This window comes from Sylvia atricapilla, chromosome 3 (genome assembly GCF_009819655.1).
Source record: "Sylvia atricapilla isolate bSylAtr1 chromosome 3, bSylAtr1.pri, whole genome shotgun sequence".
Lineage (NCBI taxonomy): Eukaryota > Metazoa > Chordata > Aves > Passeriformes > Sylviidae > Sylvia > Sylvia atricapilla.
Genome location: NC_089142.1, coordinates 88294345 through 88314060, shown reverse-complemented (window position 1 = coordinate 88314060; position 19716 = coordinate 88294345). Strand labels below are relative to the sequence as shown.

Below are 19716 nucleotides of genomic sequence, written 5' to 3'. Positions count from 1 at the left end.
GAAGGATTAAAAGGGAAACAAAGGATAGCAAGAAAAGAGAAAGAGAAGGTATAGCTACCAAGGGAGAGACGAAATCCTCGTGGTCCGGCCAACAGATCCATCTTCTTCCGTGGGGTGATCACGAAGTCTTTGGTTAACTTAGGGGTCCTTTCCAAAGCGACAGGCAGTTGGCCAGAAGGTGGGGAAATCTTTACGGTGTGTTCGTTTTGAGAACTCTGAACAGGTCAGCCGTCAGCAGGTACAGTGTTAACTCAGAACAGTACAGCCGTCAGCAAGTGCAGTCAATTCATCGTGACTTGCCCATTGTTTCTGCTCAGGTTCTGATGTTCCGATGGAAATGAGTGCCAGGTTTTTCCATTGAACACACCTGCAGGCAACAGTTGGCAAACGTCCCACCTCAGCTGGGCCAGCACTCCTGTGTTGGGGTTTTAGAGTCCCTTTAGGGGTTCAGTCTCAGTCCTTGACGACGGTCATGAGGCAGATGAGGGATCTTCGGATCGCTTCTTACAGTCATCCCAGAGCATGTGGCACAGGATTTTTTCTGGATGGTTCTTGAATGTCTCCAGTGAGGGAGACTCCACAACACCTCTGGGTGATGTGCTCCAGTGTTCAGTTACTGCACAGTAAGTAAGTTCTTCCTCATGTTCAGGTGGAACTTCCTGGGCATCAGTTTCTGCCCATGGCCTCGTGTCCTATTTCCTGGCACCACTGAGCAGAGCCCAGCTCCATCCTCTGACACCTCCCTTCAGACACTGGCAGACATTGACGAGGTCTCCTCTCAGTCGTGTCTCCTCGAGGCTGAACAGGCCCAGCTCCCTCAGCCTTTCCTCCTAAGAGAGATGCTCCAGTCCCTCACCCTCGTTGCCCTTCGCTGCATAGTAAAATAATTACACAGTAATTTTTGTAAATGTACTACATTTACTGTGAGTTACAAAGCAGTTCCCAGGGAAGGGGAACAACTCAGGCCTCGTTTCACTGCCCCCGCTGGTAACAAAGCTCACTGAGGGACCATGAGTTTACCAGGAGCCAGGGCTTAAGGCCGAGGTCAAGTAAGACTCCCGGTGGTGTTGTTTATATACCCCCGGCTTCCTCCACAGCTGGAGTATCCTGTCCCCTCACAAGAGGGGCTCCATCCCCGAGGGCCCTCCCCGCGCCGGTACCGAGGCGTGGGATCCCGGGTCGCAGAGGCAGCGGCGGGTGCCGCGCCAAGGGGCCGGGCCGTTCGCTGGGAGCGCCACACGCCGCTCGCTCTGCGGGCGGCCGCGGGCCCGTCCCTCCCCCGCGGAACTACAGCTCCCGGCGTGCCCCGCGCCGTTCCCATGGCCACGGGCAGCCGGGCCCGCGCCCCGCGCAGCCATGCCCAAGGCCAGGTACGGCGGGCCCTGCCCGGGCAGGACACGGGGTTCGCTGCCGCTCCCTGCGGGAAGGGGCCGGCGGCCGGGGCCGAAAGCTTGGAAAGGGAGGGAGAGAGGGAAGGAGGGTTTAAAACGGGTCGTGCCGGCCTCTGCCCCTAAAGCGAGCGGGGCCCAGGGCAGGTGGGGCACGCTTGGCCCCTGTCCCGTTGTTTCTGTAAGGGACCCCACATAAGGGTCTGCAGGTGGCCGCGGGGGGAGCTGGCCGCGGGGAGCCCTCGCTGCCCGAGCAGCAGCTCCCCGGCACACCGTGCCCGCTCCAGAGGCTGCCAGCCTTCCGCAGGCTCCTGGGAAAAGCCCGACACGCCACACAACCTTTGGAAAGCGTCTTAGTGCCGCGATGGGCTGCCCGGGGAAGAGGTGGAGTGGCCGTCCTTGGAGGTGTCTTAAGGAAGGCCTCGACGTGGTACTCGGTCTGGTGGTGTTCGGTCACAGGTCGGACTGGATGATCTCAGGGGGCTTTTGCAACCTGATTGTTTGTGTGATTCCGTGATTTTTACGTTTTTTTAAATGTACGCCAAGCAAAGCTTCCCGCTGCACAGCTTGTGTGTGCTCAGTACGTGCAACAAGTGGCTGCTGGAGTTACTGAGGAATGTCACTTCAGCAGGTTTGGTTAGAAGTACTTCGACAAACAGAGAGCAAGTGATGTGAAATAATCATCTACACCACAATAACCTTAATTTAGACGTTTTCAGGAATTAGGGCCTAAGGTGTGTGTTTTCTCTAATTATTCTTTCTTTTTTTCCAAATAGTGATACTTTATGGGATCTTGCTATAGCTGAAGTGGAGAAGAGAAAAAATCCTGATGATGATGATGTCAAGCCAGGGGAAGTTTGGGAAAAATCAGTATTATTTATGGGAAACAAAACCGGGGTAATCTAAATACTGTACAATTCTACACATTGCAAACATCATTTGTGTCAGGGAAAACATCTCATTTTCAGATGTTAAGGTTCACTTAATTTTAAAGGTATCATTCTGCAGAGGTTTAATTGCTCACTAATGTCTGTTTTAAGTACAGTGTTCTTATTACTGTATTTGTCAGGTCTAATAGTTTATACTTAAAATAATGGCAGTGTGACTTGATTCTGATTGAAAATTGGACTTAAGTTTCCACTATAAACCTGCAAACAGTTACATGCATTTGCAGTTTTCTGGTACTTTGTTACTGTTACGGTAAATGAATTTGACTTAGTGATACAACTTCATGCTTTAAAGACAGAACAGTGCAGTTCCTCTTTGTTTTTAATTTCCAGGGAAAGACTACTATCATACTGAGATGCCTTGAGAGGTATGTGTTAAATATTTTAAAGCAGTTTTCAGCTGTAGATTAAAAGCCAGTCATATTGTATGATAATAATAATAGATGTATGCAGGTGTGTTCTGTAACTGTTTGATCATTTAGGAATGGACTTAGTTCCCTTCATTATAAGCTCTCAGGTGATCCTTTCAGTCTTTCTCCAGTGTTGGCTGAAATGACTCATTTATTTGGGCTGGTGCTGCTGCTTCTCCTGTCTTCAGTACCTGACACCTCCTGTCTAAAAGTGTCCTCCCTGTACTAAGCCACATTCAGAACTGACTGATAAATACAATTTAGTAACCATAGAATTAACTTCCTTTCCTGAGAGGATCTTGACAAAATTCAGTTACCTTTCCTTTAGGGAAGAGTCTCCAAAGCCAACGTTAGCCTTGGAATATACTTTTGGAAGAAGGGCAAGGAGACACAATACAGTGAGTATAAAGTATAATTTACCATATCTTTATATATATATATATATACAGACCTAAAAATAACATAAAGAAACTCTCTTGCAGCCTAAAGATGTAGCTCATTTTTGGGAACTAGGTGGTGGAACCTCACTAGTGGAACTCATTCGGATACCAATCACTAGCCACAACATAAGGTAAGTGTAAATATTACAATTCCAGAGTTAATTTGAGCTTTCCTTCAAACATTAGTAATCTCTAGGCCTTTTTTTTTTTTTTTTTTTTTTTCTGGGGGGTGTGTGTGTAAACCTCTTTCAAAGTGTAAGATAGAACATTTATGAGGTTTTGCTGAGAGTCACTGTAATACTATGATGCTTTGCTTTGGTCTTCCTTTTCATGGTTCTCTCCTAAATAAACAAGTTCTAAATAATCTCAGCAAAACATGGAGGAAGTAGCTTGGCCTCAAGTAGACAGAACAAGAAATACAGAAAAAGAATAGACAAGCATAATATCTTTATGCTTAGTGAATAGGAAAAATCAGATTTTGGGATATATGAAAAATAAAATCTTGCTTCCTACTTCTGTGTGGCCACACTTAGATGGTCTTTCTGGGACACATTATTTTAGGGTGAAAAACAAAGCCAAAAATTGTGACAAAAAATATCTCTGGATTTTTGGGAAATGACCTTTTAATGAGAAAGTCATTTCCCAACAGAGAGATGACATTTCCAGGTGGGGCTAGAGATAATGAAATTATTTGAAAACAAAACCAGAAATTTTTATCAAATTCAGAGAATGTAATGAGAAAAATCCATTAAAGTAATGGATAGCATAAGAAGAAGAAATGCATGAAAAGTTGCATAAAGAAATTACTAGGTGATAGGGGGTGCTTTTTATGTTGGTTTTTTTTTTGGTTGGTTTTTTTTGTTTGGTTTTTTTTTGTTAGAGAAGATAGTTAAAAGGGGAGAAAAGGATCAAAAGGTAAGTTTTGTTTTATGATGTATTGCTTTATTTCATTGGTATTGAGCTTTAACTTCTGTGGGGAAGAAAAAGGAGGAATATAATTTTTATCAGGTACATTTGCTCCTGTTTTGACTACCATTATGCCATTAGATAATGTCATTTGCTGAGAGACTAAGAAGGAATAAAAATAAAACACTCATGGCATGTGAAGCTCTTTGTCTCTAGAAGAGCTTGGGAGAGAAAAAATGAAGTATAATTTTTCAGCCTCTGACTGAGTTAAATTACTTGAACTCTACCTCCATCAGTCTTTTCTTCCTTTTTTACTGATAAGGGATTTTCTAACGTGGAGAATCCTAAGATTCTTTGCTGGAATAGCAATGTCCTGTAAGAACAATTCACTTCTGTTCACAAGGCAGTATTTTAATATGCCAGTAAAAATTCTACCATTTCAACAAATTTAAGTGCATTTTGCTGGTTTTCTCATCATTGTAGTCAAACGATTTGCTTATTTAAAAGTTCCATAAACTATATCTAGTTTCATCAAGAGACTTTTCATCAGATTTTTCTAACCCACAGCATTTTAAAATGAAATTGAACACTCAGCTGCTTCGTAGCTTTTGTAATACCACTCTGGTCTGGAATCCTCTTTTCCAAGTCAGGCTGGAATGGGATAGAATGATGCCATCCATTCAGATTACTGCATTTGCAATGATCTTTACAAGTTGCACTTAAATGCAGCTGGTGTTTAGGAAGGCAGGGTTTTAGAAAGAGAGGACATGAAATGTAAAGCATTTCTTATCAACAATGCACCTTTAAAAGTCTGATAATAGCTAAGGATGTCATGAATACTCTTTTGTCTTTCGGAAGACTTTTCTCATGCGCCCATTCAAGGTTCCAACAAACTGTCACCATCCCTGACACGGAATAGTGTCCCTAACCAGGTTTCCTTCATATCATATTAGAAAAGAATAATGAAAGCAGGGAACTTTCCCAGGTATACAGAGAATACAGGTAATAGTTAGGAAAGGTCCTAGCCAGTGGCTAACATTGCTTGGTCTAGGGGTGTAGACTTAGGAGATTGCAGGGATACATAACAGCAGAAATCCTCAGTCATACAGGAAGGAGCTACAGGGCTGAGGCTATTTGCATATTTTACTGTCTGAGGACAGTAAACAACACTTGACTGAAAGTTGCCAAAATTATAATTCTGAACAAGAGACAAGGGAAAGGTTTCTTCCGAGTGGAGAATATCCCTAAAAGCCATCTTGCTTTGCTGTCACATTTAATCTGTTTTAGCAGTTAGATGTTCACAATTACACTACAGGGGTGGTTTTGTATGAAAATGCTGATTGCCTCATGCACTGAATATGTGACTATGTGAATATAATAATATTATGCAAATATAATGCCTCTTCAATAGGTCATTTGCTGTGGTTCTGGTATTGGATCTCTCCAGACCTAATGAACTCTGGACTACTATGGAGAGCCTTCTGCAGGTCACCAGGAGCCACGTGAACAAAATTTTAACCAAACTAGAAAAGACAAACCCTGAAGTAGCTGCTGAAATTAAACAGAGAATGTGGAATCATCTGCAGAGGGATCACCCTGTAAGTTACTTCTAATATTTTCTCCAGATGTCACAGGCCTTTATACAGTTAAAGATAATGCTTTTGAAAATCATAAACAACTCTTTTAGATTTTTATGCATGACTGAAAATCCATTTGATGTAGATGAACCTGTTCACTGGAAAATTATAGCAATTTAATAAAAATTCAATAAGAGCAGAAACAAGGAAAGAAGGTTTCTTATATCTTTTTGTTAGATATCTAATGTGATTGTTATGGCATGTTACACCAATCAAAAGAAATAGTTTTAGAGTAGCAGTTTGCTTTTTTTCCCCTCATCTTTTTAAAATGAAGATGAAAACTAGAATGTACAAAAGTCATCTAGCAAGAGACTAGCTGAAGGTACAAATTTAAGCAAAGAATATAGTTATAACAGCCATCAACATGACTATATACTTTGCATTTATTTAAATGTCTATCACAAACTCAATGCCTTTTGATAATCTGACAACTAATTAAATTATAAAGTTTCAGAAATGTTAACATCAGTCCTTTAAACATAATTGCTAACTAAATCTCTGGAAAAGCTAAACTCGATAATGCGCAACAGCAATGAAAAGTCATTGTGCATTAAACCTCTGCAAATGTTTTGTGTATATAATGCACAAATAAGGATTCAACAATTCAAAGGCCTGGCATGTAAATCTAGTTACTGTAATTTCTGTAAAATGCTTCAATACAGCAAGTGCTTGTAGAGCTCAGAAATTTAAAAGTGACCCAAAATATATGAGAGCAACATATGCAGCACTCCGTAGATTTAGCCTATGGGGTTTGATTCTGGGATTATTTTGGTTTTTACTTTTAGAGAAGGTAGTTCACAAAAAGATAACACCTACGTGCACACCTGGCAATAAATTATGACCACAGTGTCTAGTTTCATATAGAGATTTACAGATCAGAAAATTGCAAGCTTATTGCAATAAAGAAAAATAATAATGCTATTAATTGTTAAGAAAACTTGTTATTCTTGCACTGCAGGAAACACAGTTATACCTTCTGAACTAAAATTTCTGTTTAGCTTCCATTATCAAAGACATAAATAATGCAAATAAAATATTATATTACTGATTGGTTCTCTTCTTACTTTCATCATTGTTCAAAGAAAAATTGTGTCAATTTGTTAGAAGAAAATACTATCTTTTATAGTCAAATTAAATGAGAGTTTATGGAGATCTTTATGTGCCTTTTAATGGCTAAACATTTTTATCATAAACAGGAATCAATGAAATATTCATATTTTTAGGGATTAAGATGTACTTCATCAGTCTGGCTAAAGAATTATCTGCTATGATGATAAAACATATCAGTTGCAGACCTTGCTTAAAAAGGCTGGATGCATCTAAAGTACTCCATAGTCAAAATTAAATTCCACAGTCAAAACATGAATAGGGTTCAATAAGCTAGTTTTAAGGGTTCTGATGTTATTCCAAATTTTCCTCTTAGTTATGAAAAGTATTTTTTCAGATTTATATTCTATATACTCATTTTTAAGTTGCCACTGTTTTGCTCAAAGCTTTTGCTTTGGCAGGGTACAAGTGAAGCCATTATTTCTCCTCTGCAAGTAGAGGATTTTCAGTGTGTGCAGCTGCTGTCAATATTTTGTCATTTAACCTGTTTGTGAAATACCTGGGGTTATGAGGGAGCAGTTGGACCAGCGTCTGCTCCAACACATCTTTCTTGCACTGCTGCAGCCATAGCAGCTTGAATAAATAGTTGCTTGAACACACAAAGGGATTATCTCATTTCATATGGACTACAGCAAACCCTTCTCGGTCACTTGGGAATTCTTGTAGTTCACTTATTAAAATTTTTATCCCACATTAGCTATTTAGCACTTAAGTCTGCACTCTCAGGCTTGTTTTCCTCCACTGATACTGAATCACATTTTCAAGATTGTTGGATGATCTTTCCTTTTTGTGCTGATATCAAATATTTGAAATTCACATTAAATATTGTTTAAGTAAGTGTTCTGACTGCTCAGAGGGATTATTTCCTGACCATTTAGGAAGAAAATGGGAAAATGTAGAATATAATATGGGTATTGCAATAAAATTGATTCCTCTACCTTAAGGTTAGCAAAACTTTGTCTTCTGTGAATTAATTTTAACCCCTTTGAGCTCCTTTAACAGTCAAAATCTTCTACAGTTTGTTTACAGAGCTTAACTGTCCTATATCTTTTTAACAGGACTATGCATTAGTCGACCCTTTTCCAATGCCTTTGGTGATAATTGGAAGCAAATATGATATTTTTAATGTAAGTAATACTTAAGCACATTTTTAATAATTAAATTATTCAGAGTAAATATTTTATATACTTTGACTAATATAATAGTAATCTTTTGAACTAAAGTGTGGACAGCCTGTCTTCTACCACCAAAAAAAAAACCTCACCCCCAAAGTGATGATTTTTGAGATGTACTTAGAAAATGTTGAGACACAAGTTGCTGCAGATGAAAAAGGGAAGCAAGAAAACACCATGTGGATAATTTCCTTTTATAATGAGAGAAATCCAGCTCCACATGTCCCTTGTGACAGCAGCTGGACCTTTATGGCAGTAAAAGAGGGGTGTACCTCAAGTCAAGCTGATCAGATTTTTTTGGTAGTTGTGGCAGCTTTAGTCTGGAACTTCTTTTAAAGTCCTTCCTAAGTTTCTAGAGGCAAGTGAGTAATTGCATCTTTTATGGAGGGGAGAAAAGAAATGTTGTACTGCTGGATTCTCTCCCAGGACAAAAAAACCCCAAACAAACACATACTCACTGCACTTCGTCATGACAAACTAGGGACAGGATGTTTGGTTTTTAGCAGTTGTGCTGGCAGCCTGTGCTTGTCTGGGTGGCTACACAGTGCACTTGATACCTGGCTGATCCTCTGAGTTGCTGAATTCTTTATTAATAAGGGTCTTGCCTCCTCTCACACCGAAGCTTTGTGGCTGAGCCACGACCTCCTTAAATGACTCTCATGTAATAAGGAGAAAATGCCAACCTGATTCCTTTGGGGGTCTGTGGATTGACTCCTGCAGGCATCACTGGGACCAAATTTTCACCCATTTTATCCAGGGAAAGCCATCAGTATGATTTTAGATTAAACAGACATGGATGAAAAGGTACTTTAATGCACCTTTCAAATCTTGCAGGTATTAGAATTTAGACAGCGTATAACCAAAGATTTACTTAAACATTTTCACAAAAAGAAAAAAAACCCTTATTCGTCTAGTAGGCAGCATTTCTACTGGTAAAAATTTAAAAAAATATCAAACAAATAAATTGAAACATAAATGTGCATTCTCAATTAAAAAACTTTTCCTGGACTAACATATTGCCTGAATTAGGCTCCATCTGTAAAAAAGAAACAAAGAGAAATTGTGACATTTCTTTTCAGAGTAGGCTGTTACTGATTCTGTCTTAAGATATAATTATGCTGACAGCTGAAAGCCTTATATGTTGTAGCTTAAGTGCGTTGCAGTTTATATTAAAAAAAGAGGAAAAGTTCTAACTGTAGTATTTTGGGTTTTGTTTCTTACGTCTGTGTTCCACTATCAACATTTTCAGGAGTTTGACTCTGAAATGAGGAAAATAATAAGCAAGACACTTCGATTTGTTTCACATTATTATGGAGCATCATTAGTGGTATGTATACTCACTTTCTATTTAAGGATCGAGAAGATGAAGAATATTTGTTACAAAACAATATTTTTAAAATAGTACTTTAAAACTAGAGAAAATTGGATTTCATTGGTTTTACAGTAGCTTTCTTCATGAGGCTATCTGTTGAACAAGTCACTGTACTGGCAGGGGATAAATGGACATACACAAGGTACCAGTATCAACAAAAACTAAATGAAAATAGTTACCTGTTGGCCACCTTCATTCCTGCATTGAGTTTACTGCATCTTGGGCAAATGTTTTTTGCTACAAGAAAGGAGAATGGGCAAAAGTGATTGCCTTAGATTGAATTTGAGAACTGGCCCTTTTGGTAGAAGCATGAATTTACATCAGGTGACCCAGCTTTCGTAGGCTTAAAATCGTGGGCTCATTTTCACAGTAGTTTGTGTATACCAGATTACTACATTTGGGTGTTTTGAGGAAGGACAGGAGCTTCCTTACAGAAGTGCGTGGAAAGATGCCAACATGAGGACAGTGAAGTATTTATTTTAGTTTGTCAGACCATCCTCTGAGTAAATACAGAAATATGCATGCTGAGATTCACAGTCCAAAAACACTGCCTCTTGGGCTGACTGTGCATCAGAAGATGGGTCTAATTGTATCAACCATCATTTATGCAATAAATAATATTTCTTAGTAGCTTAGTGATTATCAAAACAACTTATGTTTACTTTGAATAGTTACAATCCCAGCATGTTCTTTTGCATCCACGTAAAGCTTTTTCGCTCTGATACATGAATTTGTCTTTTGTTAACTGAGAGTACAACTGTCTTGGTTGAGGGGTTTTTTTAGTATTTAAGCATTATTGTAATTAAAAATTTTAAATAGAACATAAAACTCTTTGTCTGCTAAATCCTGATTGTCATTGAAATGAGAGGGAGAAACTTAATTTCCCACAGCAGGGATCTGACTTCTTTCTCAAAGACATGAATCTGTTAGATACAAAAGCCCTTAGACACGAAGAAGCATGTTGTTTGAGAATATATTCTGAGAACTGCTTTCTGATAAACCTGTACCATTCTGCCACTTGGAAACTGTTTTTATGACAATTATATAGTTACTCACTACATTTCTAAATGTTTATGGTATTCTGGATAGTTCTTCATGCAATTTAAAATCTTAACTCATTAGTCTTGGGCAAAAGATTTGTGTCTCATAATGTGGATATTTTAAAAGTTTTGAATCAGTATTTCAAAAATTATTCCTTAATCTTTATCTATGCTACTTTTTAATCTTTCTTGATCTATATATTCAGTAACAAATATATTAATGTTTTTGAAAGGGAGTGTGAGATTTTCATTCTAGTCAATTCAGTGAACATGTACCAAATTTATTTGGGTCAGGTATTAATTAATTAGCAAGGCTCTATCCTCTTTGTAGATGGTAAAATGCAATATATTTATGATGGAAGTTCATAACGTATATTTTGTTTTCTGATTCATTTAGTTTACCAGTAAATCTGAGGCCCTCCTGCTGAAAGCCCGTGCTCTTATTAATCACTTAGCATTTGGCTACGATAGAAGGTAACTTTATTGTTCAACTATTAAATCTCTTGCTCAGAGCCTAAAATTGCTTAATAAAAATATTTTAATCATAAAAACTTTTTTTTTTTCTTAAATATTATCTCTGAAAGATTCTTGTTCATGGACTTGGTCTCATGTGGCTCAGCTGCCTATCTCTGCTAAGGACAGGGATAACTCCTTAATTTTGATCCTCAAACCAATGAATGAAAAACATGGTTACCACTGGAATTTTATTTACATGTATTATTTTCACTATATAGTACAGTACTATTTTAATAAATACAGTACAATTTTATTTACATGTATTTATATGCAAACCCCAGTAAGACTCTAGTCTTGGCTAGAATAATGTTTTTCGTTGATTTCTAAATGCTCATGTGATACATTTTCTTTTTTTTTTTGTTTAGCAAGTCTGTATCAGTGGATCCCAGCAAACCTCTCTTTATACCAGCAGGCCTGGATTCCATGAGCCAAATAGGTTAGAACACTTTCTGTTCATTGTTTGTTGCTTAATTGTTTTGAAAACAAGAAAAACATTTTAAGCAAATAGATAAATTACAGCACATCAGTGTCAGTTTGAACATACTATTGAAGGAAATAGCTTATAGATTCTAAAATCATGATTCATTATATTACTGGGAATTACTTGTGTGGATTTGTTAGGTAGTTTCATGAAGTCTCTGGACTATGTAAAACAATAAAGTACCAATAAGCTTAGATCTGAAAGAAAACAAAATATACAAAACCTCTCAGCCCATTTCATGGTAGGAGATCAATGTCTTTGTCACATTTGTTGCTGCTTGTCAGCGTAGAAGGTAAAATACAAAATTAGATGAATCATTATGCAAAATTATTCCGTGGTTTATGTTGTTCTGACAACACACTTGTCTTACGTGTTCTGTGATCCTCAGGACCACCACCTGCCTCTGACAGCGATCTGGGAAAAATGCGTGCCAACACGCCCTTGGAACTATGGAAAAAAGTGTTTGAGAAAACGTTTCCTCCCAAGGTAGGGATGTCTAGGCCATGCACAGCACTGCTTTTTCTTACAGAACAGCAGCAATATGCCTGCTTCTTCTTGTCTTTCAAGTCCACTGGCTGGAGTTTCAGTCTCACTTAGCAGTTCTCTTTAATACATTTTTAAAAGATGATGACGTGTATGTAGTAGTGCTTGTACATGTTCGGTCACCTTCCTACATTTAGAAATTATGAAAGATGCTGTTTTTAATATGAAGCGCCCCAACATGATAAAGACTAAACTTCTAAGAAACTATACAGAAGAGTTATTTTTCATGTTAATTTTCCTCATAGCCTTTAAAAACACAATAAACAAATGTTTCCTCCTGCACCCACCCCTCCAAGTACCATAGTGTGGCTTTTTCTTATTAAATAAGATAAATTCTATCATTTGGGGTCTTGTCTTTTTTCCTTTTAGAGTTTCTGTGATTTACAAGATACCAAGGACCCTGCACAGGACAGTCAATATGCTGAGTATGAAGTTGATATCATGAGAGCTCAGAAAAACCAGGTGTGTGGTAATTCTCCAAATGCTGTTCACAGTCAGGTGTTCCAGAAAACCACCAACAATGCTGAACTTAATAGTGGATACTTATACCTGCCCTTTTTGCCCTTAAATAATTTCAGCTTTAGATTTCAGTTTAGTAGTTGGTTGTGAGGGGTTTTTTTCCCCTTGTTAAGATACTAAGCCAGTAGACAGACAGCTATTAGATCTCAAAGTTTTGGCTCTGCGTTTCTTTAGAAATTAATAATTCAAATTTTCCCTCAAACTGTAGAATTAACTCACTAAAATAAACTTTGAAGCTTTCTTGACAATAATTTCCTAATTTCTTCACAATGATGAGAGTACTCTCATTTGAGTGTTGAAAGCAAATAGGAATTGTAGGAAGCAATGTCAAGGTCTGTGGTGGGGACTGCTTACTTCCCTCTTTCTCCTTCAAAACTTATTTAAACTGGAAGGATACTGCGATGATTACATTTCTAACTTGAATTTGCAGGCCTTTTATCTTAAGCAGAGTGAATGGAGTTGTTCCACAGAGTGATGATATGCGGCATAACCCCTGATTTCCAGTAAAGACCTTTAGTGGGGAAAGGGTCTTCTATTTTTTCTTATTAATTTTGAAGTGTTTCTGACTTTCTCTAGATTAGTGGGGAATTAATTTTATGGGAAAACTCTGTGGTAAACTAGATGAAGGTGAAAGGATTGCCTTACAGCTATCAGTATATAACATCAGCTTAGTAGCAGTACTGTGTGTAACAGTTTTCATCAGTATCATAGGTGTAGGTCTGTTAAAATCAAACCAAGATTTATCCAAAGAATAAAGCTATTTCAAAAATCCCCTGCAGCCTTTGAACTTACACATTACCTGCAATATCCTGTTAATGTAGGTATCAGTTATGAATTTCTGTCACATCAAGAGCAGTCTTAGAAATCATTGAAATTTGTAAAGCTTGCTGCTTTTGGAATTTATAATACAAATATACTCAGTGTAGCTACAGATCTCAAAATAACTATATGGTGTACTAGGTTTGTTATTTTAGTTTTCTGTTTTTAAACAAAAGAGACAGGTTTTTAGAATTTTAATCTGTTCAAGAGCATTGCAAACCATTATAGCTTCTTTTTGTTGGACTACTACAAGTAATTTGAGTATTAAAGAGAAAATTACTTTTGTTATCTGCACTTATTTCCTAAGTTCTATCACGAAGTTTAATTTTACAAGATTATTTGCACATTATTAAATTGTTTTATACCAGGAATTTGAAATGCACCAAGCTAGAAATATACATCTAAAAGAAAAGAACTCTCTAGTTGCAATGTTGCTTGAAGTGTCCTTCTGTTTTCCAGTTCAATGGAATGCAGCACAAAAATAATCTTTTTAAAGCAACTTTTACAATTAATTATGTGTCTGATATTCTTTATAGAGTCTCATGGTATCTGTTGTGTGGGAAGACCAGTATATGATATGGTCAAAATTCAACATGTTGCTAATGAAGTCATGGGACCTAATGCAAAATTGAAACTGTCATGTGATGACAGTGAATGTTTTCATGTTATCATTTTTCTCGGTTACTTTCGGTTAATTAATGTTACTTTGGACTCCAGGTGATAGCTTATTTTCTTAATTATCTCAAAGATAAGCTTTAAAAGATAAATAAACACATAACCAGCAAGGGAAGCAAAACACAGCCTCTGACACTGCATCTGATACAAGAACCTGCTAGCAATACCTGACTGACACAGTCTTGGTCAGGTCAGGACAGCTCGATAATACTGTAACAGATTCAGAGATAACTGGGGCCATACAAAGTTTAAATAAATCATTTCCAACTTGGTAATTTTGATTGAAGGATTTGCCTGCATTCTAGCACAGTAAAAGATTGAATTCTAGTTCTTGAGTATAAAATAAGAAAACAGTTTAAAAAAAACCAACAGTGTCTCTGACTGACTCCGAGGTACTGTCAGCCAGCATTTATCTGAGATGCTGTTTGGCTGTAGAAGTTTAGAGTTCAGCTCATCAGCATTCTGACATAACTTTTCTTCTAGACCAGACTATTTTGCCTCCATAATATTTTCAAAGTTAACTATGAGATGTTACACTTCCTTTCTAAACATTTTTGCTCTGGAAAGCTCCCTGTGGCTTTCTTTTCCTCACTGTGTCTTTCTTCAAGATGGAGCACATCTCTCTTTCTCAGCTATGTCTTTTCAGAATTCTTTTCCTAGTTCTTGTCCCACAGACATACCTAGCACAGGTTTTTATCAGATACTGCTGTTGGAATTGTTTACTGCTTTTCATTCCCTGTAGTTAAGCTCTGAGAGAGAATACAGCACCAGAGACCCTTTTGAAATTTGTATTTGTAATGTAATTCTTAACTAGTAGATTTTCTCCAGAAATTAATGGATTTTTTTTTTTCTGCAAGGCTTTCAAGATTAGAAAAAAAATTTCATTCTGCGTAGTTATTAGGCATTAAATGTCTAGGTTTTGGTTAATTCTTAATAATTCTAATTAATACTTACATCACATGGCAAACTTGTCATCCTCTATTCATTCCCTGTTAGCCTTTTGGCTTTTGATGCTTTCAGATCACCTTAATTTGGGGTTTGATACACACATAACTTGAATTAGAGTGAGACCTTTTAAAATAATATTTCTGATTAGAGCTACCTATATCCACCTGCATCTGTGAGCACCTATGGGGGGCATGAAAGTTTTGTTCCTTAGTTCCTTCTAAATGTTTGTGGCAGGGAGAGCCTGGCACATGGGAATGTCTGAATTTAGAAATGCTCTCTGCCACAGATGTAAGTACTCTAAAGTGTCTTTTTGAAGGTTTTTCTTTGTTTCCTGTTATGCCTTCACTGCTAATACTCAGAATAGGTGCTTGGACCTTTCGATCTGGACATTTGACTGCAGCTTCATTTATTGATGCAACAGATAAAGTTCAGCCTTGAGCTCAGAGAACTGGAGAGCCTCCTACTCAGGTGCTTCAGAAGTCATGCAGTGCTGAAGTTCACAGTGACTGGTCCTTGTTACTCAGAGCTATTACTTCAGGGATTGGTGCCAGTTCTAGCTGAAGCCTCATGCCATGAAGTAAAGTCAAAAAAGTGGATGCCTGGTGCCATTTGGTGTCAACAAGTCATGGAAGCCCATCTTAACAGACAGAGATGTAACTTAAGACTTTAAAAAGTCATAAACACAAGAAGGTTCTACATCTCACGGGGAAGAATAGTTGCATTTCCCCTAATATTGCAGCAACCTAATCACCCATGTCAGTCACAACCAAATGTCACCGCCATGTCAGATCTGCAGCTGTTGGCCAACAGTCCGAGAGCCATATTTTTTCAGCATACTTTGCTGTCATGAACATATTGCTGATCTTTGGGAGACCATTTCAGTCTCATTCCACAAAACAGAAGATTTCATACTGTACCATAAACCCTTGGTCACACCAGTGTTACTGTGCAGAAAAATATAATAGGCCCCTACCTTAACTTGCATAAAAGAGCAGTACCACCTTTCATTTTCTCCACAGGAGGACATATGCTAATCTTCATAAGAGAAGAAGTTATTTAGGATATTTACTCAGCTGCCAAGAACAAGCTTTCTTGTTTTCACATGAAAGCATCTCCAAATGGGTAAAAAAGATTTCATTTTTAAACCAAATTAAAGAGCATTATTAGAGCACAGTTATTAAATGTTCTACTAAAGTTTGTGCTCTTAAGACTTTTAATTATTGTTTCAGTACTTGGTTGCTTTCACCATGTTCCAGATTGAGGGCACTTCCAGTAAGAAATGGCATGAAAAGAAACCATATCACGCATGCAGAACAGAGGAAATGCAACAATTAAGGCTTTTCCTACAATCTTAATTTTTCCTTCTTGTTTGTAGACATTGTAGTATTGTCTTTAATTACATGATCATATACTGTTTTGCTGATGTCTCAGTTCAATTGTTCAGTATTTCTTTTCATCATCCTTATTCTTTATGTACCTTATTTTTCAACCTGCCATTCAGACACTTCAGTGAACACAAAAGTATTAATTTTTTTTTCCTCTGAGAGTGTGTGGTAATGTTATCTTATCTGAGTGCCTCACAAACATCAGTTGAGTCTTTCTTCCCAATCCTTTTATGAGATTAGGTGTAATCTTCCCCATTTGACAGATGAAGAGTTTATAAAACACAGCAGTACAGAAGTATTAAGGTTTAAAAAAAATTAAGCCCACTTTTTGCCAGTGTTGAAACATCTCTGGTAAGTTGCTAGCACTAATTACGCTTAAAGCACTCAGAACACCTTGAAATTGCAATTATTTTTTCTTTGTTGATCTGATCTCAGCCCCCTATACTTGCACCCACAAAACAAGCAGAGCATAATGCTAGCATAAAGATTTTGGTGTACTTTGAGATACATTCTTTTGTAGGATCTTCTTTCACTTTGGAGAGATAATCTCTTAGCTGACTGTACCATCAGTCTATTCTAGAATTCTGCTCATGTTTGCAGTATAGAACTTAATGAGCAGGAAAGGGCCCTCTTTCAGGAGGGTCTCTGGAATGATCTTTAAGTAGTGTCTGAAAGAATTCTGCATTACATTTCTAACTTCAGAAGATTTTACTTTCTATTTTATATAGAAACCAGGTAGGTGTACTTTGCTGACATTTTCCCTCCTGAATCACTGATATTTGTTAAAAAATTATTCTTTCCTAAATATCCTCCCATTTAATATATCTTTTTTTGTTTTTTCATTTCTCATTGTTTAAATGTTAGCTCTACCTAGATACACATCCAAAATAAATACTTCTAATTTTGTTCTGTACTTCTGTATGTGGTGAAATAGCTATACAGCTTTAAGATATGCTGTGGTTTGACTGTTTGCATGTTTGTGTTGTTTTTAATTGCCTTCTAGGCTAGCTAAACTTAGAGCAAAATTATTTTTTCTAAATTATCTGCCTCTTTCTTAAAGGAGTTTAATCAGATTATAAATCTGCAAGGGTAATTATTTAGCAAACACCTGTAGACATGACACCAAAACAGTATTGTCATATGTAAAACCTGTCTATCTAATTCTACCCCTTCCTGAAGCCTTTGAGAAAGTTTTTTAAAGCAGGTTCCATGTGCTCCTTCAAATACCATGGTATTCTTTCCACTCTTAACTGTTGGCAAGTTTCCAACAGTTCAGTATGTTCCAAGATCATAATTACTTTGTATTAATAATGAGGGAGTGAAAATGCTGAATAAAGACCAGCTTAGAGATAGAACAGTTGGATAGTATTGGAGTTGTAGCTAATAATGCAACTTACTGGCATTAGTCTTGATACAGTATGTTCTGTCAGTCACCCAAGGAGTTACATAACCCTACCACTAGACTCCTATAAGCATCAGGATGAATGGGCACTAACTAAAAATCATACAGCTGGGGTGTTTTCTGAAAACTCTGCACCTCTGACAAAGCTGCTGAAGTTATTTCCTGAGAGAAAATTCCATTTATTTCCATACAATCTTAAAGTGATTGCTTTGTTTTTCTTTAATTTCTTCTTCTTCCCTCTCTGCTCTGGACTGATAGTTGATACTTCTGTTAAGTTCACCAGATGTGAGTTTTGTTATTTTTGTCATGCTGATACTTGAATGCCTACAGCAAAACCTCTCTTACCCTCTGAAGTCCATTCTATTAAAACCATAACACAACTGTAAAGCACATGTCCACTTTTGAAGGTCTTTGCTGCATTTATCCTAAGCATTGGTTTATAACCACCTCTTTCCTGATCTAAATAAGATCTGGTGTTTTTTGTCTTGCCAGCAGTACAGGGTTAGGTCTAACAGTACCTCATTAGAGCATCATTTTCCTGTAAATTTGTTGGAACCCTTACTCTGAAATAAATGAAAAGCCATCATAATGCTTCCTAAATGGTTTTTTTGTCTGAAAAAAATCTTTAGAAATTACTCCTGACAGGCCACACCCTACATAAAATTCAGCAGAGGAAACTGTTGTTTGTAATGGTGCTAGAACCTTTTATTCTAGGCTTCAGTGCTCCCAGTTGACTGAGATGAGGTCAATTTGTCTACACTGCTAGCACTCTATGGATCTAATGTACAACAAAATGTAGCTCCCTACATGACAGCAAATATGGCAAAATCTGTACCACTTTTAGGATAATTTTGTTAAATATAAAAATATAGTACATTTTCTTTTACAGTGAAAAGTGATTATACATACATACATTTGCTAAATAAATACGTGACGTTTCTGGAGACTTTTAGTAGTGAGAAAATAAGCTTACCATGTATTTATGTTTCTTTTTTAGGAACTTGAGCAATACAAAAGAAATGCCTCTAAATCCTGGAAAGAAATGGATTTTGACTCTGATTGATGAACTGCTCTGTCTTCAGTTTAACACCACTTACAAAATTCTTTTTATCATTTTTACATTACATTAGCAATTTCATCTGATGCATTTGAAAATACATAATACCCAACTACAAAGTTAGTATTTATTAAGCATCCCTGATGTTATTTTTTCATAAAAGCAGCTGTTTATTCACTGAGTCCAAATTTGTTTATCTTGACACTGGCAAAGAGTTTTAAAAAGTGGGGAGAAAGGTATTTTAGATTGCTCTCAGATGGGTTTGTTTATGTAGACTGGAATTATCAGTTCTACCTATAACACATTATTTGATTTACTTTTGAATACTTCTAGCCTAAGCATATATTTAAATATAAACAAGTTTTCACACCAAAATATGAAAGTGTGTAGTGTGCTAGGAATCTTTTTGTAGTTCAAAACCAAAGCTTAAGAAATACTTGGGTAATTGTTTGATACATTTGAATAAATAAACAGAACTAAAACAGACAGAATAAAGTGGAGTTAAAACCCTCTTTGGCCGGAATTCAGAAGTGTGCTTTCTCTTTGTCACAGAATCATACCATTTAATACAGGACTTTTTCTTGCAATATATAATGTCACACAGAGTTTAGAAAATGGATGTTTCTGTCTTATATTCAAATGCTAGGAAGTCAGTCTAATTGATTTGAGATACTTGGTTGGCACTGAGAATATTATTGATTCACATTCTGCCTGAACTAGGAGTGGGCTTTGGTCCATGCACACCTCACTAGTGTGAGATGCACTGAGTGTTCTGAGAATACACAAGGCAATCCAGATTAAAGCCAGAGGTGACTCCTGAGAGCTCAGACATGTCAGAGAGTGAATGTCTGAACAGTCACTGGCAAACCAAACACTACTTGCTCCTAAACATGAGAGAGACACACTAATCTGGTGTCTTTCCAGCTATTTAAAGTTATTTGTTATTTTTAAC

General features: G+C 37.3%; 1 protein-coding gene across 3 annotated transcripts; it reads left to right on the top strand.

Annotated features, from left to right (window-relative positions):
• Positions 1-1287: 1287 nt before the first annotated feature.
• On the top strand, positions 1288-19276 carry DYNC2LI1 (dynein cytoplasmic 2 light intermediate chain 1). 3 transcript variants are annotated; one of them, XM_066316096.1, is made up of 13 exons: positions 1288-1370; positions 2165-2285; positions 2669-2703; positions 3074-3143; positions 3228-3316; positions 5503-5689; positions 7894-7962; positions 9257-9334; positions 10817-10893; positions 11301-11371; positions 11805-11902; positions 12329-12421; positions 18705-19276. In XM_066316096.1, exons 1-13 carry the CDS (start codon positions 1357-1359, stop codon positions 18768-18770), a joined length of 1068 nt encoding a protein of 355 aa, XP_066172193.1. In that variant the 5' UTR covers positions 1288-1356; the 3' UTR covers positions 18771-19276. The 3 variants fall into 3 exon arrangements, with proteins under 3 accessions (XP_066172193.1, XP_066172192.1, XP_066172190.1); XM_066316093.1 differs by lacking the exon at positions 1288-1370 and adding an exon at positions 1968-2054; XM_066316095.1 differs by lacking the exon at positions 2669-2703 and having other exon boundaries at positions 1306-1370.
• Positions 19277-19716: the final 440 nt, after the last annotated feature.